A 26,525-nucleotide genomic window follows, 5' to 3' on the forward strand; every position below is an offset into this window, starting at 1 on the left:
TCCCGAACATCCTCATTTTTGAATTATACGGTTAGAAAAATTCACTGGGCCTATTATTTTCCTTATTTTTATGAACGGATGGACCAGGCTCAGCCCAAATCCCTTATAGAGCAGACTTGATACGAGGTAGCCACTTTTACGGCTTCCTTGTTTAAAATATAGCCATTTGCTAAGCATATAACATTTAGCTTGTAGTCCTTCTTCTTCTTGCATTTATTGGACAAATCTCAATATAAGAAGTTCAAACATTTTTATTTTGAGACGTTGAAAATACCAAGAAGACAATTCAACGTGTATAGAGGCGGAGTCATGAAAAAAATGCAAAACACAATAATAAAATAAAGCTCGTGATGCATCGAGAATAAAAGAGTAAGATATCGTCTGAAATAGTTACCAATAAGTTATTTGGTATGTTTTTTCTAAAGATCTAAAACAAGTAATGATGATCTTAGAGTTATAATTAATAATTATAAAGTTTCTAGGAACAAAATCTTTTTATAACAAAATTTCACAAAAATATATTTTTTGAAGATCGAAGTCTCAAAGATAACTTAAATTAAAGAAAAATAACAAAAAAAACCTTTGGATTCTCAATTGTGGACCTTTCTAGAAACCTTAACAAATAATAATAATTAATCATATAAGCCGTTAAACCAGCATCAATAGCCATAGCCTCATGATTTCCACCATATGCTATATATTAAGATTATAGAATCAATCTCTAAAGTTAAATATAAATCAACAAGAAAGCATAAGTATATGATTAAGAGAGGAATAAGAATATTTTAGGAAGATTTATTTGAGTGTGGTACCTTTATTTTAAGGCTCACTAATTCAGATTCGTATTATGAATGGTTAAAGAAAAAACACTTCCTGCCACAATTTTTCTTATACCTAGAGTGTATTTATTGATTCACTTCATAATTTCATGAAAGTTATATGTAAAGTTTTCTCATAAAACAAATAACTTGTTGGTGAATGTGATAAGTATATTTGAAAATGAAAGCATTTTTTATAACAGAGCTGAATATACCTTGCCTCAAGCAGTATAATGTAATTCCTCTTCATTGATCCCCCTTCTATATATGTATATATAAATAATATTAAGCGATATAAAATTAGTTCACTTCTTCAAATGTTGACACGCTAGGAAAAAATTCGTGCACGCCAATGTACTTGACAGAGAACGCTTTACAACTCAAAGTGAGATTTTTCAATAAATAAATTTGAATTAATTAAAACCTAAAGCAAATATCGAACATAGGATGGACGATCGTTTAAAAAAAGGCAAATTACAGAAATCACATACTTTAAAGGCAAAATTACAATTTATCCCTTAAAAGTTTATAATTACAGAAATCCCTCATTTTCGCGCATTAGATTAGTGTATCCGGGCTTATACTATTGTATCTCGCGCATCAGATTAATGTATCAACGCTTATATTATTGTATCTCGTGCATCAGATTAATGTATCAACGCTTATATTATTGTATCCCGCGCATGTATCAGCACTTATATAGCTCTGATACAATAATCTGATCCGCGAGATACAATAATATAAGCGTTGATACATTAATCTGATGCACGAGATACAATAATATAAGCGCTGATACATTAATCTGATGCGCGAAAATGAGGAATTTTAGAAATTTGTAAAACTTATAGGGGATAATGGTAATAAGTAAACTAAAATGTGAGATTTCTTCAATTTTTCCTTAAAAAAAAGTTCTTTTTAGAGGGGACCATGGACAGCCGTTTAGAGGGGACCTATATATACACTTTTGGCTATGAGTGCAAGGTAAGGTGTGATTCTTGCAAATGATTAACAACACTAATGTGGGCTACAATAATAATCATTAACTCCACCATTAGAATAGTATAATCATAATTATTAAATTTGATTTGGACAATAATGTGGATTTGCATGGGCACTTCTAATAATGACTTATGTGGTTAATTTTCTATTAGTAACTATTTGTGTTTGTAGTGAAGACATCAATGATTATACATTTTTTCTTTAATTAATAATTTTTTAAAAAAATTAATTTTTTTATACATCATAGTTTAAATAATTTTTTACACTATTACTATAAAATCATAGAAAGAATATTTATTTGTAATTAAACCTCCTTGAAATATGTGATAACATAGTTGAAATCTCTTTATTCTTAATTAGAGCATCGATTTCAAGTTTATAAATTATAGACATTGTCAGACGTGTTTACATAATTTTTATACTATTACTATAAGTTCATTCAAAGAATATCTATAGGTAATTAAGTCTTAAAATATTTGATAATGAGATGATTGAGATCTCTTTATTCTTAATTGGAGTATCGTTTCTAGAAATAGGCATTGCAATGCACAAATTAAAATTTTGTCAAAACTCACAATACGAATATCAGACATCGTGTAAAAAAACAAAAAATAGACATATAGTACAATTAATGGACAATGTAAAGTATTCCCCTTTTGCTATAAGATCATCATATTTAAGACAAAATGATAATAAGTTTAAAATTTAATTGTTTTCAAATTAAAAAAGAAGACCTTTTCTACTTTAATTATGTGAAAGTATTGATCATTTTTAGAAGAAAAAAAAGAGAAAAAAATGTACTCTACCATATAAAAATGGAGGTGTGACTTTTAGAATCCTTTATAAATTAGAACCTCACATTATAATTCACAAACAACATAGTGAAATATAACAATATGGCTACTCTAAGCAACTTCAAGAATGGGTTGATTGCATTTTTAGCCACTTTTCCTTGTATTCTTTTCTACCTTTGTTTCCTTCATAATATACACAATGAAGATCACAACTCATTGTGGAATTGGTGCAATAACCATCCAATTTTACTTGCAAATATCATGTTTTTCCTCAATGTTAATGTCCTCTTTTGGTTTATTGCTCTTCTTCAATCAAACCTTCATTGGGTAACTATAATACTCTTTCATCTTTTACTTTGATGAACTTAGTTTTAAAAAATTCTTTTAAGAAAGCTTTTAAATTGAAAGTTGTATAAGACATTTGTTGCAAGAAGTCTAAATTTTTCTCAAAATCAATATAGATTTAAATCTTGTATGATCATAGATTTTGAAGTTGAAACTTATCTCTTTATTTATAGGGACTAATAAGTGGTTATTTTTGAATTTTACCTGAAATGCAATGAACTTATATTATTATAGTTTGTCTGATCAAACTTCCAAAATCTTAATTGTTTTTTTGGTTAGAAGTGCTTTTTGAATTATTATTTTTAGAAAGTAGCAATTTGTGTTTTGCTAATCGATTTGAGAAGGATTTTTGCATATATTAGAGCAACACTTTGTGCTTCATCAAGGTCTTGTAAAAAAAAAACCTTTTGACTTTCCAAAAGGTTGACTTAATAGGCTACTACTAAACCAACTTAATATTATTCGTTTTGGGCCAAATCGACACGATTTTTCCTAAAAAGTCTCACCCAATAAGTGTATAGTTTCCTAATCTCTTCAATTATGTATATGCGACTTTGTTGGCATGCATGCCTAACAGTAGAAATGCACATAGTTTTCTTCATGTACTCTTCCAACTTAATAGCCAGTGTTGGAGCCAGAAATTCGGTGAAAGGTGTGCAAAATTAAATACAGTCATAATAGATTCGGTGAAAGGTGTGCAAAATTAAATGTACAGTCATAATAGCTAATATTTTATTTATATACACTAACATAATTTTTCGGCAAAGGATGTGCACTGAACCACCCTTCGTCTAAGGTAGTTCCGCTTGTACAACTTATTTGGAATTGAGACGAAGTTGATTAACACACATTTTGATTTTGGCAGATGATAGGTTTGTACTGGATGGTTATTCCAGTAATGTTGTTACATTTCTATGCCAATCTTCCCATGGCACAATACAATCAATTGAGGTCATGGATTGTGACAATTTTGACATGGATTTGGAGTATTAGGATGATTCATAGCTACTTCAGAAGGGAAAATTGGCAGTTGGGAGTTAAACAAGATTGGAGATATACAGATATGAGTAACCAATATGGAAAAAATTGGTGGTGGATCTCTTTCTTTGCTATTTATCTCTCTCAACAGGTATATTTTAAGTTACGTTTGGAGACTGTATATTCTACCCTCCTCAGACTCTACTTGTGACAATACACTCATGTGTACATCCTTTTTTTTATGTGATTTGTGAAAAACCCAGTAATTAAATTGAAATAGCTACAAGTCATGTCTAAGTTAAAAAATAAATAAATGGAATGGTCTGGGAGATCCTTGATCGTTGTACTCGATGTGGTTTCATCTAACATAGCATCAGATTCAGACCACTTCATATTCTCGGTTTATTCAATGTCATGTTGTTCATGCTTTAGATGTCTAGTTCTCGAGGTGCGAGGTTTTTAGAGTCAGGGGCATATACAGGAGGAGGTCCTCGGGTTCACGTGAACCCATGGTCCCCTCCCGAAATCATATATAGTAGTGTTATATTTTTCAAAAAATATTTAAATCCTCTTTCGTCCAAAATTTATATAACAATAGTGTTGAATCTACTCGACTTTCTTTATATTTTGAATCTCCTTAATGAAAATTCTGGCTCTGCTGCTTGCAGGTTTTACAGATGGGGATATGTCTTCCTCTATATATTGTCCATTCAGTTGATAAACCATTGATTTTTTTGGATTTCGTTGCCATCGCCATCTGCTTATCTGGCGTTACAATCGCCTTTTACGCGGATACAGAGCTCCACAATTTCATCACCAAAAATCAGAAACTTCAACAACTTGGCCAGCCAATGGTTCCAATTCTTGACAAAGGCCTTTGGTGTTACTCAAGACATCCAAATTACTTAGGTGAGCAATTGTGGTGGTGGGGATTGGCCTTATTTGGATGGAATTTGGGCCAAAATTGGATCTTTATTGGTGCACTTATAAATAGCATTTGTTTGGGATATGTCACTATGCTTGTTGAGAAGAAAATGGTTAGACAAAACTATAGAGCTGATGCATATCAGCTCTATCAAAAGAATACATTTGTGTGGATACCATGGTTCAACTTTTCCTCAAATGAAAAAAATAAGAAGAAAGATTGAGTCCATGGATTGTTGTAATTTGCTTTGTATTTATTTCTCTTTGTATGTTTCATTTGCTTTCTTGTGAAGACTATGCTATATATTCATAATTCATCAGTTACGTTTCAATTTGTTTGTCTGGTTTTGACTTGGTATTGTGTATAAGAACTCTTAATTCTTTGATAGTTCGATCGTTATCCCTTATCTAACTCAACTATTCGACTGTATGACTATTTGTGAAGTGGGGATCACGAACGATTTTAAGTGAGCAGACAAATCTCCCCTCTTTTTTTCTCTTGGATTTTTCAAAATAAATAGATTTTAAAAGTTTTGAACAAACAACTTTAAAAAAAAATAAAAAAAATAGAAACACTTAAATTGAAACAGAATGAATATATATAATACTTAATATAGGTTTTTTTTAAAAAAATTGTATAAATAAAATTTATAAAACCGTTATTCTGGTTATCTCCCATCCTTTCGTCTTTGCTAATTCCCCGCTCATTTTTCTCTTCCAGATCAAAATTAGTTAATTCAAACAACTCCATTTTTCAAATCTCAATTTCAAAAAAAAATTAAAATAAAATAAAAGGGTGCATCAATGGCGACCCTCGAAAGCTTAATCGGATTGGTGAATAGAATTCAACGTGCTTGTACTATTTTAGGAGATCATGGAGGTGAAGGAATGTCCCTTTGGGAAGCTCTTCCTACCGTCGCCGTCGTTGGTGGCCAGGTTAGTATTCATTTTTATGTGTTTTTCCATTTTCTCGTCTTGTCCTGTTTTTGGTATCTGTAACTAAATTTGGATTCGTGCCTGGAAGTCCGAAATATCTGATTAAGGACGAAACTGTACTTCCCATCATGTCATGTAACTGAATCTAGATTCGTGCGGGGAAGTTTGGAAACTCTGACTAGAATCATAATGTGAAGCATTTGATTAAGGATGAAGGAGTATTTACTGATTAATTTCTACTATGTTATTCATATGAATCTATGAATAATCAGAGACATGGATTCAGGATTTAATTTTATGAGTTTTTCACTATTAGAAAAAATGGAATTAGTTACGGAATTTATAGCTAAATGATATTAGTATGTAAGTTTTTTGTTTAACTATGAAATTTTTGTCCATCGTTAATTCCTTGTTTTCTAGTAATGCTTATCACAGAACAGTGTTATATTTTTTTTGGGGGGGTGTTTTATTTTCTGGTTGTTGGGTGTTATAATCAAACAGAGCTCTGGAAAATCATCGGTGTTGGAAAGCGTTGTAGGTAGAGATTTCCTGCCTCGTGGATCAGGTAATTTTACTGTTTTCTTTTTTTTTTTGGAATCGCAGCTTTTTATGTGGAGGTAATATCTCAGATGGTAACTCAACTATTGATTCTTTTCTCACTCAACTTTGGTTGTTAACTGAAAAGTCATTCAATTATGATTTTTTTTCTCAGAAAGTCACTCAACTATGCGTTTTTTTTTTTAAAAGTCACTCAACCTATTTAATTAATTTTTTTAATTAAAATTTACTTACATGAAATTTTTATTTCTAACTAAAATTGTAAAAAGATGACCCACCTACTTGACTCGATCCACTAAAAATGTAATAGTGATCCTTTTATTTTACGTTTCCCCCCAAATATAATAGTTAGGATTAATTATTTTAAGAACCTTTAAATTCCATGAGTTTTGTGATTATTTTCTACACTATGTTTAACACGTATTTATAGGAACATCGTTCCAGTTTGAAAAAAATAATTAAGTATAGTATATTGACGGTGATATTGGATACCTTAAGCATAGTATAATTGGCAGTACAAATGGATACTTTTTTTTTTTGCTTAGGAATAAAAATTATATTAAAGTAAATTTTAATTAAAAAAATTAATTGAATAGGTTGAGTGACTTTGTAAGTAAAATACTCATGGTTGAGTGACTTTGTACGTAAAACACTCATAATTGAGTGACTTTTGAGTTAAAATTCAAAGTTGAATGACTTTTTGAGAAAAAAATCTATAATTGAGTGACTTTTTGAGAAAAAAAAATCCATAATTAAGTGACTTTTGAGTTAAAAACCAAAGTTGAGTGACTTTCTGAGAAAATAATTCATAGTTGAGTGACCACCTGAAATATTAACTCTTTTTATGTGTCGAAAGTTTTTGAAAAATGACTCAAGTATCTTGCAGCATTGTAGGTTTTTAATTGATCATAAGACATTCAATAACTCTCAGTGGAATAATACATAGATACACACCTTTACTTGGCCTCGACTGACAACTAAACACTTTACTCGTTCCTACTGTGTCTCGTGAACACCATGCCATAAAGTTGGAGTGTTCAATTGACATAGTAGAGATGAGTTGAGGTGTCTAGATGTGCATTCTCAAAGTTGGAGTGTCTAGTTGTTAGTTGAGGCCGAGTTAAGGTGTCTATTATCAATGTATTATGCCGCTCTCAGTCTCAAACTAATTGGCGTCTGCTATATGAATCCTATATATTTATGATTTGATGTGCTTAACATCCGAGCAATTCTCTCTTGTCTGACATTTCCCTTTATACTTGTTTTAATTTAGTTTTTTCCTTTTGAAATTTGAAAGGCATCGTCACGAGGAGGCCGTTGGTTCTTCAACTCCATAAGACTGATGGAGGGGCTGAATATGCGGAGTTTCTGCACGCTCCAAAAAGGAAGTTTCCTGAGTTTGGTTAGTTTGATATTATTAGAAACTTTCTTTTATAATTGTCAAAAGTTATGGTTTCGATTGAACCCGTAACTATAATGCTAGGGGTAAGGTCTTGTCTACACTTTACATTTATATAGTAGATGTTGAATTCCTTTGGTTTCTCCGCGTGTTTATCACTTTATATTTTAAACCCTCTTAGTAAAAATCCTGGCTCCGTCACTGTTGTTAACATCATGAAGAATCCTGGCTCCGCCACGGTTGAAATTCAATGTTTAATAATGCAGCTGCGGTACGTCAAGAGATAGCAGATGAGACGGACCGCATAACAGGGAAGAGCAAGCAAATCTCAAATGTTCCAATTCACCTGAGCATTTTTTCTCCTAATGGTATGTGTTCTTCATCATTTCCATCTTCTCTAACGATATGACTCGCCATTATGAGTCATATCGTTCTATCCTTCTCTGTTCGATAATCTTTAATGACTATCGAGTGTATGTTTTGTCTTACAGTGGTAGATTTAACACTCATCGATCTTCCTGGATTGACAAAGGTTGCTGTAGGTGAGCACGAAATCACTATTTTCCTATAGGTATAGAAAAGGAGCTAGCCAATCTTCCTGTGCTGCTGTATTATTTCACTCTTAATGCAACTGAAAACGATGAATCTTGAACTGTGCAGAGGGACAGCCAGATAGCATTGTTGAAGATATTGAAATGATGGTCCGCTCTTACGTGGAAAAAGTAAGTCTCTACATCCCCTTAGTGAAAATTTTGGCTCCGCCACTGTCTATAACCATTGTTAACGTATTGTTTGTGCTAGCCCAATTGCATTATATTGGCTATTTCCCCTGCTAATCAAGATATTGCAACTTCTGATGCAATAAAGCTTGCAAGAGAAGTTGATCCTTCAGGTACTATAGTGAGATATACTAATTTTGCAAAATCGAGTGTACATCGAACTATCTGATTGTATGTATATGTTTCATTTCATATTTCAGGTGAAAGAACGTTTGGAGTTATAACGAAACTTGATCTGATGGATCAGGGAACCAATGCTTTGGATGTATGATTGATTCCTTTTTTCGAAAGTTGCTCAAGAACTATGATCCTTGCAAAACTTATTGTTGATATGTTATTGACTTATTTATTGATGTTTAAGGTACTCGAAGGTCGATCATATAAGCTCCAACATCCATGGGTTGGAGTCGTCAACCGTTCACAGGCTGATATCAACAAGAGTGTCGATATGATGGCTGCTCGTCGAAAGGAGCTGGAATACTTTGAGTCAAGTCCTGAATATGGACATCTTGCTCATAAAATGGGAGCTGAATATCTTGCAAAACTTTTATCCAAGGTTGGTTTCCCCTTTTTTGGCTTACAAATATTTCCATTTGGTTTAAGATTTCAAAAGGTACCAAATGTGATGACCTCAGCTGAAGTATGCACATCTAGACACCTCAACTCGTCTCCAATGTATCAGTTGAACACTCCAACTTACAAAATGATCATCTAGACAACTCCACAAAATTATGTGTCACTTCAGTGTCAATGTCAGGTGTCCACAAGACACAACGGGAACGAGTTGGAGTGTTTAGTTGTCAGTTGAGGTGTCTAGATGTATACTCTCAAAGTTGAAGTGCTTACTTGCCAACTGAGGCCAAGTTTGAGTGTTTGTTGATGTATTATGTCAATTTAAAATCCCCCGAATTACTGTTATGGTGTTATTAACTTCTTGCTTTCTCCTTTTTGAAATTTAGCACTTGGAGACTGTGATCAGACAGAGAATACCAAGCATTATTGCTCTAATAAACAAGACAATTGATGAGCTTAATGCTGAGTTAGACCGAATTGGCCGCCCTGTTGGTGTAGATGGAGGGGTAATGAACAGTACTCCCTCCGTTTCAGTTTATTTGTCTTACTTTCCTTATTAGTCCGTTTCAAAGATTCAAAAGTCTTCTTTACTTTCCTATACTTCGTGTCAAGTTAAAACCAGACAAAGAAATTGAGACGGAGGGAGAATGGTAATTAACCTGGAGGTACTTGTGTTCTTTATTAACTTGTAGTAGTTGTTTCTTTCTACAGGCACAACTGTACACAATCTTGGAAATGTGTCGTGCATTCGACAGAATATTTAGGGAACATCTGGAAGGAGGGTAATGCTTAACTTCATTCACTCGTTCTGTCTATCGATCTTTGTTAGAAAATGGTTAGTTTCGAGGGTGTAACGAGATTCTAACTGGTAGTTTTCTTACTAGCTAGCTGCTATTTCTATTTTTTCTCAGGAGGCCAGGTGGTGATAGAATATATGGTGTCTTTGATCATCAGCTACCAGCTGCTCTTAAGAAGCTTCCGTTTGATCGTCATCTTTCAACCAGTAATGTCAAAAAGGTTATTTCCGAGGCAGATGGATACCAGCCTCACTTGATCGCTCCTGAACAAGGTTACAGAAGGCTAATCGATGGATCTCTTGGCTTCTTCAAAGGCCCTGCTGAAGCCTCAGTTGATGCAGTAAAGTTCCTTTAAGTTTTAGTTCTCCGTTTCAAATGCTTGTCTCGTTAAGTGTTAATATATGTTCTCTCAAGGAAAAACAGTCTAAAAAGACAGTAATAGAAATCAAAGGACAAGAAACAATAGATAGTAATATAAGTCGAAGGACAAACATTATGATGTAATATGGAGAAAAAATAGAAGGTGATATGAAATGTCCACACACATGCAAATACACATACATATGATTTTCTATGTACAGAAGATGATAGATACTTGGTTCAACATGCTTAGTTTATGTTTCTATCGCGGTCTGTACTTACGAATGCTAAATTATTTATTTACAGGTGCATGTCATTCTGAAAGAACTTGTGAGGAAGTCACTTGCAGAAACACAGGTAAAGGAGAGGGTCTTCTTGTAAGCGTTTCTCCGATGAGTGGAATTATGTTCTTCCCACATATGATTCCCTCCGTTTCAATTAGTTTGTCTTACTTTACTTTTTAGTATGTTAAAAGAAGAATGTCTCTTCGGCAGCTCCTTAACTCTAACTTTCCACATAACATGTTTAAGATCACGAGATTAAAGGATATTTTGATACATTCTACATATCTTTAGTTTAAGTCTACAAGATTAGAAAGTATTCTTTACTTTCTTAAACTTCGTGTCAAGTCAAAATCAGACAAACAAATTAAAACGGAAGGAGTACTTATTAATTATTCTAATTGTGCTTATGTTAACTAAGAATCTAAAGGGTAGTTTCTACAATTGGATCTTTTGCCCATCCATCCATCTTTTATGAAGCATGAAGGTGGCATTAAAGATAGAACGATAATAGTTCTAACGTAGAATCCCTATGCAGGAATTGAAGCGTTTTCCGTCACTTCAATCTGATATTGCAGCAGCAGCAAATGATGCTCTTGACAGATTTCGTGATGAAAGTCGAAAGACAGTTTCACGGCTAGTAGAGATGGAGTCTTCTTACCTGACAGTTGAATTCTTTAGGAAGCTTCAAACTGAACCAGAAAAACTGCCTGCAAACCAAACACAGGCACAGGAGAAGGCGCAGGCGCAAGCAGCTTCAAACGTAGACCGGTATTCAGATAATCATCTAAGGAGAATTGGCAAGTATCATATCGCTTTGCATTTTTCATTCAACCGATAATTTTTTTTTTGTGAAATGAACGAAATCTTGAGGAACATTTTCTATTGACATAATGCATAAACAAACACTCAAACTTGGTCTCAGCTGACAATCAAACACTCCAGCTTTGAGTATGCACATCTAGACACTTCAACTAGTCTCCACTGTGTCAGTTACAAAATGATCATCTATACACACCTCCAAAATTTATGTGACACATCAGCATCGGACACAGTGGGGACGAATTGGCGTGTTGAGACAAAGTTGAGGTGTCTAGATATGCACTCTCAAAGTTGGAGTGCTTACTTGTCAACTGAGGTCGAATAAACGTGACTTAGAGAAAATGTGTCTAAATTTTGTTGCTTCATATGCAACAGGATCAAATGTCTCTGCATATATAAATATGGTCTGTGAAACCTTGAGGAATACTATTCCTAAGGCAGTTGTCTTTTGTCAAGTCAGAGAAGCAAGGAAGTCATTGTTAAATCATTTCTATTCGCAAATCGGAAGGAGAGAGGTAAAGTATTTTTATGTATATATATAGCAGATGTTGAATTTCCTTCGGCTTCCTCCTGTGTTTAACTAAGAATTTTGAACTGCTTAACAAAAATCCTGGCTCCGTGACATTTCTATGTAACAAAATGTCATACTATCCATGAATGTACAGAAGGAGGAGCTGGGGAAAATGCTCGATGAGGATCCCGCTCTCATGGGAAAGAGAGAGACCATAGCCAAAAGGCTTGAGCTATATAAGTCAGCCAGAGATGAGATTGATGCAGTTGCATGGAAATGATGAATCCAATTTTTCACGCGGAAAAAATATATAGGCTGCCTGGTAAAAAAATATTCTCATATTTCCAAATAGAGTATAAAATAAAGTGGTAGGAGATGAAAGCATTGTTATCGAGTGGAGGGACCAATGGATTATTTTTGCAAGCATGTTCTTTTCTCGATGCCAATACACCTTCTTGCAAGGATTTCAGTTCCAAACAAAGTTCCAAACTAAAATGTCTTGCTAGGTAAATACAATTATGCTGTGCTGCCAGAATTTATTTCTGTATTTGTTATATTCTTTCATTCTTTGTAATTTTAAGGCATTAATTAGTCCAATTTTTGCTTCTGTTGATGAGCAGAATCACATGCTAGGAAATAAAAATGTACTATTATGTTGTATGTAGTATATGTTAATTAGCTTACGAAAAGTTTTGAAACAGTCTCTCTACCTCCACGAGGTATGGGTAAGATCTGCATACAGTTTAATCTCCCCAAATCCCATTTTGCCACCCTAAAATACCTCCTCCTCCAACGAAACTAATTGTTTTTGTGAAAGACAAAAGTTGTGTAGTTTATGAGCATGAACTATAATGTTGTGCAAAGTATAATGTACATACAAATAATATGAGACTCAGAAATCAGTGAATAGAATATATAAAGATACAAAACAAAAGGCATAAACATATTCCACGGCCACGAAATGGACTACAAACAAGGGACTACAAACAGCAAGATCAAAAGCTTATTTACACAAGCTGCATAAGGTACTCAAATCTATGGCATGGTGTATTCCAGTGTCTACAAAGTGGAACCGTTTTTTAAGAAAATGCAAAGTTACTTCAAAATATATATCAATTCTGCGAGAATTTAACTAACCAGATCATGCATCAGAATCTTGCTTGCTCGCTAAGCACAATTCATACAATTCGTTCAGAACCCAGTCCTCCCCGGTATGGCCTCCTAGGACCAAGACCCTTGTTCCTCCAACCACGCATGTGCTATGACCCCAAGCAAACTTTGGAGGTTGCCCAGGTACATTGAGAGTCCTCCATAACGGTTTTTCCTCTGAAGGATCTAGTAGAAAGAGTTGTGAAGGAGAGTGCAGTCCGGCAATCGAACCCCCGAAAATGATGATACGGCCACAAGGCATGGTTACAGCAACGTGATCAAGTCTAGGAGGAGGAACCACAGCATTTTGACTTCCTACTCCTGTGAACGCACCACACTCAAGTTGCCTCCATTGTGGCCTTTCGTCCTCCAAATCAATAGTGTATGATTCACCTGATCTTAAACGCAAGTGACCGCTTTTGGCAAGGCCACCAAACATTAGAATTTTTGTCTTCCCATAAGCTGAGAGTGAGTGTCCCAATCTAGACGGAGGAGCCCATGTAGTTGGAATTTCTCTCCAGGTAGGTTTGTCATTGGTGAGATCCAACAAATATGTGTCACTGAGAAGTACACCTGCATCTGTGCATCCACCTGAAACAACTAACTTTGAGCCTTCCATTGTGCAAGAGCTGTGCCAAGACCTAGGAAGGGGGGGAGTTCCACCAGATACTTCTTTCCATGTAGGCTGTTTAGCATCTAAATCAAGAACAAACACGTCATTAAGCAATCCCTGCCTCCCACATCCACCAAACACCACCAACCAGGAACCATTAAGACATGAGAGAGTATGGCCCCAACGTCCTGGTGGAGATGATTTGACACTCACTCGTCGCCATTCTGGATTAGCAGCATCAAGATTGAGAACAAATGTGTCATCCATTGGCTGCATATTAACACCTTCCCCTCCAAATAACACTAGCCTGTTCCCTGCAGCACATGCACTGAAGTTGCAACGTGAAGGCTCTACAGCACCTCTTACTGTCAGTTTCTTCCAACAAACTGCTTCAAGAGTGGTTAGCTCCCTAGCCAGACGCCCCCAAGCTAACTTCTTTGTCATGTGTTCCAGCACACCTGTGACATCAGCTCCCCATGCATTTTGACAGACCATTTTTCTCACATGCTCATTTTTCGTCAATTGGCGTATCCTTCTACAAACAGAACCAATGGATGCAACATCCCTTGGAGTCAATCGAGATAAAATGTTGTGAGCTAGAACTTCATCAGAGAGCTGAAGAATACCGCACATTTCACGGTGCAATAAATTACCACTTTTAATGGAGTACTCGCTGGACTCATCGCAGTGAGGCTGGCAAGTTTCTTTGAAAACGGGATATGACACAGTATTCAGGTCAATTTTTGTTTCAGAAAACATTTGAATCCCTATAATATGGGTCACTGTGCCATCATCACTATGTATGGGTGCTAGCCTTAGCCTGTTCACCACAGGGGTACCATCTTTTTTAAAGTTGAGAAGCTCCCCTTGGAAATCAACACCTTCTTCAAGACATCTTCTTATCTCAGAAACAACAACAGGATCCACCAAAGGATGCCGCCTTTGAGCGCGTGGATCTCTAAATTGCAAAAACCGACTGAAAATAATTCAGTGAACGTGTCAAGATTCCTCAAATAGTAAATGATGTTAACATATAGTATATCATTAGAATTTAGATGGATGCTTAAATATTAGTAATGTTGAAGTCAATGGCAAATGCAAGAGAAAGCTTATCTAATTATGTCCATAGGTTAATATCCAGAGATTAAGAAAAAAAGCTTCAATCGGAAAAAAAAAAACATTAAAGAAGAATCAGATATAACATCTGTATGGAACAATTCTAATAAAGAATTGATAATGTCAAGGGACAGAAAAAGCCACAATTAATTTTCTAATATACTAACATTGGGTTGTCATTAAATGAGTAATAAAAACATATATTTTGACTATTCTTTAATCCTAGTGACTGAAAAACTATACCAACAATGAAAACGATGCAAGTCCACAGGACAATCAGAATAATACAACATACCCAATTAAATTCCACAAGTGGGGTTTGGGGAGGGTAGAATGTACGCAAACCTTATCACTACCTCGAAAAGGTAGAGAGGTTGTTTTCGAAAGACTCTTAGCTCAAGTGAAGAAGAAGGAGATAGTGAAGAAAATATAGCAAGTAACAAGGAAACAGTGCCAAGTCTACCAGCAGGGAGCAAAGACAACAACAAAATAGTGCAATAATCAATAAACAACATACTAGGACAGATTTTTATTTTTGAGAATGGTAACAGTTAACATACTAGGACAGATTATTGAAAACAAGAATAAACAATGATATATATAAAAAAACAAATCCATCGAAACAGCTTCAATTCAAGTGCCACTCTGACACAGAACTTTCTTTATGTAACATAGTATTGAAGATGCTTTAGTCCCTCAGTTGCTCATCCTTTTAAATAACATTAAAAAGGTGTAGAGTGTAGACTTGTAATCTTTCTTTACCCTAAATCACAGTGTTAAGCCATTATGAGCTTTATTTTCAACTTTAGATTATCCCTTATGAAATATGATCTTAAGCACTAGAGATTTGAATAAAGCACCTGATACAACCCACTAGCGGTTCGAGTTGCTGCTGTATTAGCAACTTCTCAGTTGCCAATAAAATTTTCACAGAAAGGTAACTATTTTTATTATTGTTGTAGTATGAGCTCTCATTCAATAGCAAAATTCAATTCTTAGGATTTGTCTGAGAGATAAATAGCAATAACATGAACAGATGGTTTACTATACAGATACAGACAGGATAGTGCCACCTTCTGATAGACGTTCTTGTTGGATCTTGTGTTTTTGGTTGAACGTGATTTCATACTGTTAAAGAGCAAGAAACAAAATATGGTTGCTAGATCTAGCGTAGAAGCAAATTATCACCATTTGCATTTCCAATCCCTATATTTTCTTTTCTTAAAAGTAGAATCTAAATCGCCTAAAGTAGATCCAATTTACAGTTAAAATAAGCTTACATCACCTAATTTTTTTGATAACCGTTATGTTTGGACCAGCTTGCACACATCTCAACTAAATTCTGCGGGAAACTTATCAATTCCCACCAACAAATGATATCAAGTAACTCCATCCACCCAAGCTAGGACAGATGGAACAAAGACACAAAATTTTCACCATTTGCATTTCCAACCCCTACATTTTGTTCAAGTACAATCCAAATAGCTAAAATTAGTTCCAATATACAGTTAAATAAACTCAAATCAGCTATATTTTTTCATAACCGTGGTGCCTAGACCAATTTGCGCACATCTCAACTAATTCTACACTACATGTCAACTTCCACCACCAAAAGACTTGTCGGTGTAAAAAGAAACAAAATTTTCACCATTTGCATTTCCAACCCCTACATTTTGTTCAAGTACAATCCAAATCGCCAAAATTAGTTCCAATATACAGTTAAATAAACTCAAATCAGCTATTTTTTTAAATAGCCGTGGTGGTGCCTAGACCAACTTGCGCACATCTCAATTGATTCTACAATACATGTCCACTTCCACCACCAAAAGACTTGTCAGTGTAAAAAGAAACAAAATTTTCACCATTTGCATTTCCAACTCCTACATTTTGTTCAAGTACAATTTAAAGCACCAAAATTAGTTCCAATATATAGTCAGACTAAGCTCAGATCAGCTAATTTTGTTGATAACCGTGGTGTCTGGATTAGCTTGCACACACCTAGACTAGTTCTACGGGATACCTGCCAAATCCCACCAGCAAAACAACAAAAGATAGAAATCTCTTTAAGATTTGAACCAGAGAGAACTCTTTGAACACTACACCACATCCATAGTGCAACTCAGATCAACTAATTTCACCAATAAAACTACACAAAATCCCTAACAATTGAATACTTACTAAACTCATACAACACATAAAAAAATTTAAAAAATTACCAGTTACGACCGAGGACTTCGTCAGCGCGATAACCAGTAGAGCTTTCAAACGCAGAATTCACATATATAACCGGAAGATCAGGATCTAATGCATCGGAGACGACGATTGAAGACGGCGTCGTTAAAGGATAGAAAAATCCAACTGGTTGTGAAGGAACTTCAATATTTTCAATTTCTTCTTCATCTTCATCATCGTCATCGTCCTCATCGAGAATTTCTCCTTCTTCTTCATCTTCATCTTCATCTTCCTCCATGTTTATGCATTTCAATCTCTTTTCTCTTCTCATGTTCTCTTCTTCTTCTTCCATTTTCTTCATACCTTTTTTTTTCTCTTTTTTTTTTTTATGCCAAACAAAAATATCTTGGTAGCTAATGATATCTTTCTAGATATGTTTGTATAGCTGTGTTGGGAAAATAGACATGATGTTCAACTTATTTACACAAATGCCTCTCACAAGAATTAGTTCGAGTATATCTCACATGAATTACCATGTAAAATGTATATGTCTACTTGTTAGACTTTATACAAATTTAAGTGTGTACTTATACATAAAAAGTCAGTAAATATCAAGTTAAAAAGACATATTTATATATTATGTATTTGAAAAATTAGTAATGGTAGTATTGTTTACAAAATTAAATAATCTTTTTTAGAATTGTTATTTTTTGAAATTTAATTCATAGTTCACACTGAAAGTAAGATATTTTGTGTGTGTGTGTGGGGGGGGGGGGGGGGGGGGNGGGGGGGGGGGGGATGTAAGAATTGGATTAATACGAACCTAGTATTTCTAATATCATGCATAGACGTGTGTGTTTTAATATAAAAATATTTGACTTCGTAATTTTAAAAGTATAATGAATTCTGTTGATAGAAACATAAAGATTGAACCTATCAATTGATATAGTATGCGTTGATATCCGTTTGATATGAATGATACTTGTTGTTTGAATATAATCAGTTGTCGATATAATTGATATCCGCATAATACAACTCTTTTACCCGATACAACAATTATAGTTATGTTTCAAAAATACGTAAATTATATTTATGCTTTGTAACTACACTTTAAACTAGATCTATTTATAAAAATCTATAAACGTTTTTGAGTGAATATTCTTGTATTAAACCCATAGGCCATAGTTATGCTTCAATGCTAATTTATTATTTTGGGTACATTATTATTAAATTGGAGTGTGATAACGATAATTATGGATGTCATTATCACATTTACCTACTGATTATGTTTAAAGTTGAATTATATACTAGGATTAAGGAACATAGGATTTTATTAGTGGTTAATTAGCTGTTCAAGCTACTTAAAAATATATTTAAGTGGCCCTAAGGATAAGTATTCTAGTTCTAGTACTATGTATACTTGATTCCTCATTTTAGGTATATATTTTGGATTTAATGATATGAAAATTAAGAGTGCACAAAAATGCATATTGGAGGCTATAGTTGTTGCTATGTCTTGATTGTTTCTTTAAGCATTTTAGCGGCGATGCAATATGATGCGTGGCGTTCAGACAAAGATATGTATTGGCCTAATAGCTTCAAGCGTAATATGCAATTAAAGATTCGATGGTTAAAAAATTCTACAATTCACATTATATATCACATTTAGTTGATAGTTGTGACATTGTTTTGTTGGATTTTTCTTTTGACAAGGGTTAAATCTAAAATAATTTCCCTTGGTTACGATGATTAATAAAATTTGTTAATTGCCAAGAAAAATAATAGAGGAGTAAGGGTAAATCTCATCTTTCCTAATTTTTATCAACGAAAGGTACGTGTAGTTGCATAAACTACCCTTGGCTGCTAAAGCAGATAATGTCATTCAAGACGCATTTGCTTCTTGCCGCTTATTAACGAATGACAAACATACTAAAAGAATAAAAGGTATTTGAATCCAAAATCGAACAATTACTTACTATATTTTGTAAATAATAATCATGATAAAATAATATTCGCTCTATTTTAATATATACAATACCTTTTTCCTTTTAATTAGTTCAAAAAAGAGTAATAAGTTTTTTTTTATTTCATAAATATTTACTAACGCTATCAATATATAAAAAAATGTGGATCTTAAAAGTGTAACTTTTCATTATTATCTATAGAAATAAAAAATAGTAAGAACTAATTGTATATTAGAATTTAGAAATAAAAAATACAAACTAGTATTGATAATCAATGGCATTTCAGTAGTTTATAGGTGTTTGGATGGCAAAAATGAAAGTTTGGTCGACACGTGGTTGAAGGATATTTTGAGGTGAAAATATCTAGAGACTTGAACCTGCCACAAGAGGAAGTCCACGTCATCAGCCAGCTAACGAAGATATTTTTATGGCTGACCCAATAGTCTATGTGGCAGGAATAAAAACAGCATCTTTGGATTTTTTTTCTTGTTTTCATCTTTATTAGGTGTTCGATATTTGATATCTGCATTGACATCTGATTAGCATTTTTTATCAAGGATTAAAATGAGGAAAACGAGATTGAAATTGCTCGAACATATATCGAGAGATGCAGGAATGAGTGTACCAATGAGAAGGTCTGAAGAGATTGATTTATAACAGATTTTATGAGAGGTACAAATAAGACGAAGAGGAAATGAGAAGAGGTGATTTAGATATGACATAACACATCTTCAAAATACATGACCTAAATAAGAAGATATGAAGATCGAAAATTATAGTACAAGAATAGTAAATAGTCGAGTATTATTGTCATATTTCTTTGTGGGATAAGCAGGGGATTAACTTCCTCTTCTCGTCTTCTCTTTATTTAGTAAATATTGATTAGTAGACATAATCGCATAGTATCTTATTCTTTAATTTTCACTATTGCATGTTATTTCATTTACTTTATGTATCTTGATATTTATTGACATTATTTTCCTTTCAATTCTACGTTGGTTACAGTACACTTCTTATATCCTACCTTTCTTATACCCACTTTTGGAAATTCACTACTACGTTGTTTTTTTTGTAATTTTTGTTTTAGTTTGATAAGTTTTATTTGTTGAAATTGAAAAATTACAAAAATAGAATCATATTTTAGAATATCAATTTTATTTCATTTTCAAAAAAGAAAATCCTTTTCAAATTAGGTTTCAATAAATAAGTTTAGTATTATGATATTTTAATTTTCTTAATCTAGAATTAATTTGTATGTTCATTTTGGTATTTCTCTTTTTGGTAATTAACTTTCTATTTTTAGTATTTTTTTTTATATTCTCTTTAAAAAAAGGAAAAGACGAAAATGATAGACAAGAACCAATTGTAATTCAACACCTAAAAGATTCCTATTTATTTTTCTAAAATAATATAACTCACATTTTTCACTCATTATCATTATGAGGGACCGTTCTATATTTCTTTTGGTCCAAGGCACAATTCATACACATTGTTTTCAATCACCTTCTCTTGAGCATATGCACATGGGATGTTCCCACTCACATCCATATCTCTTTAGATACACAAAGACAATATAACAACCACAACAACGTATTCAATGTAATTTCATTTATCAGGTAAAAAAAGATAAAATAAATGTAGATCTTATATTTTTTTTTGAAAGATGGTCAATGAAGTCATGTGTTGAAAATTATGGGATTTTAAATTCAAATTCTAGATATAGCTAACTAAGAACACGTGATGATTTCTTCTTATCAGTTCAAGCTTTGATAACAAAGTTACTTTATATGCATGGTTGGTGAGGAATAATAGATACAGTATATCATAGAATTAGTTGGCACGCATACAAACGGACTTAGACGCTACAATTATAAAAAAATCAATTAATAATTTTATGATCTTGATTTGCTAATGTGAACAGAGTAAAAAAGAAATATTCTTTAACTAAAGTATAACATCATGACTAAAATATGATATCCACAACTTTAATATATATTCAAATTAGAAAATGTAGTAATTTGTTTTGAGACATACTAAAAAGCTAATACTATAAATTAAGATCGAAAGAGCAAAGCAAAATAAAGAGAAGATTACGTTTCACGTATTTGAAATTTTTCAACGTCTCTTTTATTATATTGTTTTGAACTAAAGAAAAAATAAAATTGACTAAAGGTCAACATATTCAAAATGATAAAACATTATTGTAAACAAAAGAAGCAAGTAAAACACAAAAAAATGTTTAAAGTATAGATAAGAGTTAAAACGAGCAAAACAAAGAAACACCTAAGGGTGTGTTTGGTATGGACGAAAAGGTTTTGTTGTGGAGAACTGAATTATAGAATCAATTTCAATAAAAAGAGAAGTTATTCAACTATATACACATTCCAAAGGTAATGCATTCTTTCTGATGAATGTATATAGATGTCAGATTCACTAAACTATGTCTCAGTCCTAAACAAGTTGAAACATGACTATTTCACTAACTTACTTCCCAGAATTTGAAAAAAAAAAATCGAAATACAGAGACAGGAAAGATCATGAACTTCTGCAAATTTGCTTGAGTATATATACCTTATGGTACTCTCCATCTTCTAGTCCTTGGGACTGCAATGCACGAACCAATTGTAATTAGCACCTTTTATAGTATAAATAAGTGAAAATGATGAATATAAAAATCATTTTCAGATTTCGAAGGAATCTAGCTAATCAAAAATCTTTATGCTTTTAAAAAAAGTGTATACCTTTTTTAATAATGTTTAACTCAAGTATAGAGTTCACACGAATAATGAGGTCATCATTTCCCAAGCTTTGTTGCTCCTCTTGTATTTGCTCTGCTGAAACAAGAACAGAACGCACACAATTGTGTATTTCAATCAGCTGTAGTGTCTGAATCTCCGCAAAGTCAAACGGAATTTGCTCCAACAAAGAGCAACCTGTTAGGACCAAGTGCTCAAGGTTTGGAAAATGATAACTTGTTGCTTCCCATTGCTTCAGACTCATGATCTCAAGAAGTAAAAACTTTAGCTTCAAGAATCCATCTTCGTCTTCATCGCTTAGTTTCCAAATTAGTCCCTGAAAGGCATTATCTCTAAGTTTGAGCACCTCAAGATTAGGTAATTTTCTGAGAATGTTCATGTCTTCCCATTGTAGGAACGTTCTGCACAATGTCAACTTCTTGAGGTTTGGTGGGAAATTGTCACAATGTGGAATGTGTAGCCAAGAAAGGTCCACCAAATCTTTGCTAATCTGCCTACGATTAAAATGTGGAATGTATAGCAGATAATTCACTGGGGCTTCAACTTTGAGCTTCTCAAGCTGAGTTAAATGTACAAGATTTTCAAGACAATAACACTTCCTAATAGTGTCTGAATCATCAACCCTTAATATTCCCAACTTCTTCAAATTTGGAATTTGTAGAAACACCTCATCGTTACAAGATGAGGACATCAATCCGGTTAACGTTTGTAAGTGATTCTCCCTCTCAGCAATTATTGATGTAGGTGGGGGTATGGAAAGACTAAACTTTTTTGTCTGGATATGTCTTAGTTGAGGCATATTCACAACTTCCCATGGTAGGAACTGGGTTCTCATACGGAAACTAATTGGATGTGAATCATGAATAACTAAGTTCTGTATATTCCGTAGCTTGCATAGTGATTGCACAAGACCATCGAAGAACGGACAAGCAAGATACCTCAAATGAACAAGTTCTGATATGGGCTGACTACACCCGAAATAAGATGTATAGTAAATATCTAATATCCTAATTAATCTAAAGCTCAAATGTAAGCGGTCCCAAAAATGGTATGAATATTTGAAGAAAGCAGAACGTGTGAATGGCATAAGTTTAAGAGGTTTATAAAGTCGACCGCGTGCAGTTTTATGTAAATCAGCTACACGACGTAGACAACTAATGTTTTCTAGAAGATCATCGTAGTCATACCTTGTTTTGAAGTGTATAAAATTCTCATATATGGCTTCTCTCAAACACATATCTCGAATGAGATCATGCATCTTACAAGTCTTGATTTTTCCTAGGGAAGTATGTTTCCCCACCAAAACCAAACTTCTATCAACTAACTCCCTCAAATTTTCCTCTGCCACATCTTCTATATTTTTATGATTGACTTTCTTGACGAAGCCCTCAGAAATCCATAACTTTATTAACTTCCAGACCGGAATGTCTGGAATCTCAAGAGTTTCTGCAAAAACTCCCATATAAAGGAAGCATGTTTTCAAGTACTGAGGCAAGTGGTTGTAGCTCAAAGAAAGTATGTTCAAACAATCCACAGTGTCACTGGTCATAAGTGACCCTATTTTTTCTGCAACATTCTCCCAAGAACTTGTTTCCTTGCTCATCTTGGAAAGTAGTCCACCAATTGCAACAACTGCAAGTGGCAACCCTTGACACTGATGACCAATGTACCTCCCAATTTTCTCCAATTCCGGAGGGTAACTACCGTTCCCAAAGACCTTATTGCGTAAAAGATCCCAGCTTTCCTCCATGCTCAGAAAACGCATCTGGTGAAGGGAATTGCCAGAGCAAGCACAAGATGCAACATCTACAAGCCTTGTGGTCAACAAGATTCGACTTCCATTATGATCATCCGGAAATGATCTCCTCACATGCTGCCAAGCCTCGATAGACCACATATCATCTAGGACAATAAGATACTTCCTCCCTTTTAAACTTCGATAAACTCTTTCAGCCAATTGCTCATTAGTACTGTTTCTTTCTACTTCATCCTTGACCACGCCAATGGAGCGAAGAATACCAAGAAAAATTTCTCTACTGTCAAATTCTTGAGACACTTTTGTCCATGCTCGGACATAAAAATGGTATGCAATCAAGGAATCATCATAAACTCTTCTAGCCAGTGTGGTCTTGCCAATACCACCCATCCCAATAATAGGGACAACTTCGAGTCTTGATGATTGCACGATGAGTAGATCTTTTATCCTTAGTAAATCTTCATCTAATCCAACGATTATATCTTTCTGATCCAAAGGGGTCTGAGATGAAGTATCTCTTGAATGAGAGATTTTGCTGTTGAACTTGTTGACCTTTATCTTTTTCATAACCTCTTTTTGTATCAAACCAATTTCCTCAATTGCATACTCCAAATTTTGATGGAAGATTGTATCAGCCTCACTTCGTACTCGCTTGCTTTGTACTGAAACATGTCTATTATATACATGTGAGTCAATAGTATCTTCCACTCCATTAGCAGCTTCTTGGATCATCCTTTCGAGATGCTTCATCTTTGCATCTTCATGGAAAATATTAGTAAAATCCTGAAGAAACGTTTTAAGGAAGGTGTACTTGTCACTGAGGACTTCAGTTTGCTTTTTTTTTGTAAAGAATATTAGTTTGAGATAGATTATCCAGGGTATGCAAAAGTGAAGTCACAGCAGCATACGCCGCCATATCGCTGTTTGTTAGTTTCTTACTAAACAGGACAGTAGGAGGAAGTTCTGAGTTGTTGATTTAGATTCTCAAAACCAATTCTTTATGAAAGAAGAAGGCAGTGTAATGGATGGGAATGCAAGACTTTTAAGGCTTTGTAAAGAGAAGTGTTCTCTTTGTGTCTGTTTCTCTCCAAGAGAGTAATGGTGGGGTTGGTGGAAGGGTAGAAGTGAGAATTCTTGTTTTGCTCATTGAATTATTTGTCAGATTGAGACTCAAATTGTATTTAAAGACTTGTACCAAAAAGCAAGTTGGAATAGTTTGTCAGAGACCCAACTTGCCCAAACTACATTCATACTAGAGAGACACTTTTCGGACATATCTTCAAAATCTACAAGTTTTACTCCGGATATGACCCTAGGTAGGAAGGAGTGAAAGTTGAGGATTGGATTAGAAAGTTAGTAGGTAGCCGAGTATTGTTGCTTCATTTGATTTGTATCTTGTTGTTTTGCTGCCATATTTTCTTTAACTTTAGTTGTAGTTTGATAAGTTTTATTTGTTGAAATTGAAAAATTACAAAAATAGAATCATATTTTCGAATATCAATTTTATTTCATTTTCAAAAAAGGAAAATCCTTTTCAAATTAGGTTTCAATAAATAAGTTTAATATTATGAAATATGAAGAAACATAAATTTATTCATCAAGATTGTGTGTACATATCTGTTAATCCCTTGATTCCTCTCTCTCATAAGATTTATCCATGATTCGAGGGCCGTTAGTGGCGTATTTTATATGTATATTCAATCCCTTGAATATAAATTGCTTGGTGGTTAGGAATCTAAAATTTATCTTGAGATTTCAAATTCAAATCTCAAAATAATAACAATAAAAAATTTAAGTAGACTAAATAAAATGATAGAAAATAAATTAGAAGGGATAAGTGTTAGTAATTATTTGTTGGGTCAGCCTAAATGCAGATTGTGGCATTGTGGTTCATAGCTGACTTCATTGACAATTATGATCGTCACCAATGACTTTAACTCAGCCATTGAACCCATCTACTTCAACTTTTAGCACCTGACGTATTTGCTGAGACTAACATTAACACGTTGAAGTCAATTTTTTATCGATGGTTAACCAGCTGCGTTGCGCATAGACAGATCCACGGTAAATACTTATACATACCTATTATTTATATTATAATTAATTTATCATCATAGTTAGAGAAAACACTTCTTTATTTGATTAACTAAACTTAAATACATTCGATATGCAATATGACATACCAAATGGTCTCAAACTCTTGTAGACTGTAGACATTATGGCAAGTGATCTCAAACTCAACTCTTATAGACAATAGATATGACATTAGCAAGTGGTCTCAACTCAACTCTTATATTATAGAAGCACAAACCTCTTAATAAAAAGAAGCGTTTTCAAACACTTCTGATCTTGTATTATATTCCTACCAACAACAACCTTAACACGTTAAAGTCAAAGTTGAGTGGTAAGCACAAGCAACAAAACCGCATTCTCATTTTCCCAGTCAACATATTCAAATGATAAAACATTATTGTAAACAAAAGAAGCAAGTAAAACACAATAAATTGTTAAAGTATAGATGTGTTTGGTATGGACGAAAAGGTTTTGTTGAGGAGAACTGATTTATAGAATCAATTTCAATAAAAAGAGAAGTTATTCAACTATATACACATTCCAAAGGTAATGCATTCTTTCTGATGAATGTATATAGATATCAGATTCACTAAACTACGTCTCAGTCCTAAACAAATTGAAACATGACTATTTCACTAACTTACTTTCTAGAATTTGAAAAAAAAGGAAATCAAAATACAGAGGAAGGAAAGATCATGAACTTCTGCAAATTTGCTTGAGTATACCTTATGGTACTCTCCATCAGCTAGTCGTTACGTCTGCAATGCACAAACCAATTGTAATTAGCACCTTTTATAGTATAAATAAGTGAAAATGATGAATATAAGAAATCTATACCTTTTTGATTAATATTTAGTCACGTATAGAGTTCACATGAATAACGAGGTCATCATTTCCCAAGCTTTGTTGCTCCGCTTGTATTTGCTCTGCTGAGACAAGAACAGAACGCATACATTCGTGTAGTTCAATCAGCTGTAGTGTCTGAATCTCCGCAAAGTCGAAAGGAATTTGCTCCAACAAATAGCAATCTGTTAGAACTAAGTGCTCAAGGC

General features: G+C 33.8%; 5 protein-coding genes across 7 annotated transcripts in view; 2 read left to right on the forward strand and 3 right to left on the reverse strand.

Annotated features, from left to right (window-relative positions):
- Positions 1–2,656: 2,656 nt before the first annotated feature.
- LOC125877609 (uncharacterized protein C594.04c-like) lies at positions 2,657–5,257 on the forward strand. The gene is made up of 3 exons (XM_049558853.1): positions 2,657–2,938; positions 3,822–4,085; positions 4,603–5,257. Exons 1-3 carry the CDS (start codon positions 2,714–2,716, stop codon positions 5,080–5,082), a joined length of 969 nt encoding a protein of 322 aa, XP_049414810.1. The 5' UTR covers positions 2,657–2,713; the 3' UTR covers positions 5,083–5,257.
- Positions 5,258–5,586: 329 nt separating this feature from the next.
- On the forward strand, positions 5,587–12,558 carry LOC125863913 (phragmoplastin DRP1C). Its single transcript, XM_049543887.1, has 16 exons — positions 5,587–5,794; positions 6,296–6,359; positions 7,650–7,754; positions 8,018–8,119; positions 8,243–8,293; positions 8,412–8,473; positions 8,553–8,643; positions 8,731–8,795; positions 8,892–9,086; positions 9,490–9,609; positions 9,815–9,885; positions 10,015–10,240; positions 10,567–10,617; positions 11,080–11,341; positions 11,739–11,878; positions 12,029–12,558. Exons 1-16 carry the CDS (start codon positions 5,663–5,665, stop codon positions 12,152–12,154), a joined length of 1,863 nt encoding a protein of 620 aa, XP_049399844.1. The 5' UTR covers positions 5,587–5,662; the 3' UTR covers positions 12,155–12,558.
- A 202-nt stretch (positions 12,559–12,760) lies between these two features.
- LOC125863903 (adagio protein 3) lies at positions 12,761–17,320 on the reverse strand. Its single transcript, XM_049543879.1, has 2 exons — positions 16,969–17,320; positions 12,761–14,612 (listed from the first exon to the last, which is right to left on the reverse strand). The coding sequence occupies exons 1-2, from the start codon at positions 17,283–17,285 to the stop codon at positions 13,016–13,018; spliced, it is 1,914 nt and encodes a 637-aa protein (XP_049399836.1). The 5' UTR covers positions 17,286–17,320; the 3' UTR covers positions 12,761–13,015.
- A 3,896-nt stretch (positions 17,321–21,216) lies between these two features.
- Positions 21,217–26,525, reverse strand: part of LOC125877426 (putative late blight resistance protein homolog R1B-12) — a 67,216-nt gene continuing 61,907 nt past the window's right edge. For all 3 annotated transcript variants that reach the window (XM_049558725.1, XM_049558722.1, XM_049558728.1), the window contains 2 exons: positions 26,199–26,231; positions 21,217–21,459 (listed from right to left, as the gene is read on the reverse strand). The gene's annotated coding sequence lies outside the window, so the exon portion shown is untranslated. The remainder of the gene's footprint in view (positions 21,460–26,198; positions 26,232–26,525) is intronic.
- On the reverse strand, positions 21,613–24,316 carry LOC125860451 (putative late blight resistance protein homolog R1A-10). The gene is made up of 2 exons (XM_049540413.1): positions 24,299–24,316; positions 21,613–24,183 (listed from the first exon to the last, which is right to left on the reverse strand). The coding sequence occupies exons 1-2, from the start codon at positions 24,314–24,316 to the stop codon at positions 21,613–21,615; spliced, it is 2,589 nt and encodes an 862-aa protein (XP_049396370.1).

The sequence above is a fragment of the Solanum stenotomum genome, chromosome 1, assembly GCF_019186545.1.
Source record: "Solanum stenotomum isolate F172 chromosome 1, ASM1918654v1, whole genome shotgun sequence".
Classification (NCBI taxonomy): Eukaryota; Viridiplantae; Streptophyta; class Magnoliopsida; order Solanales; family Solanaceae; genus Solanum; species Solanum stenotomum.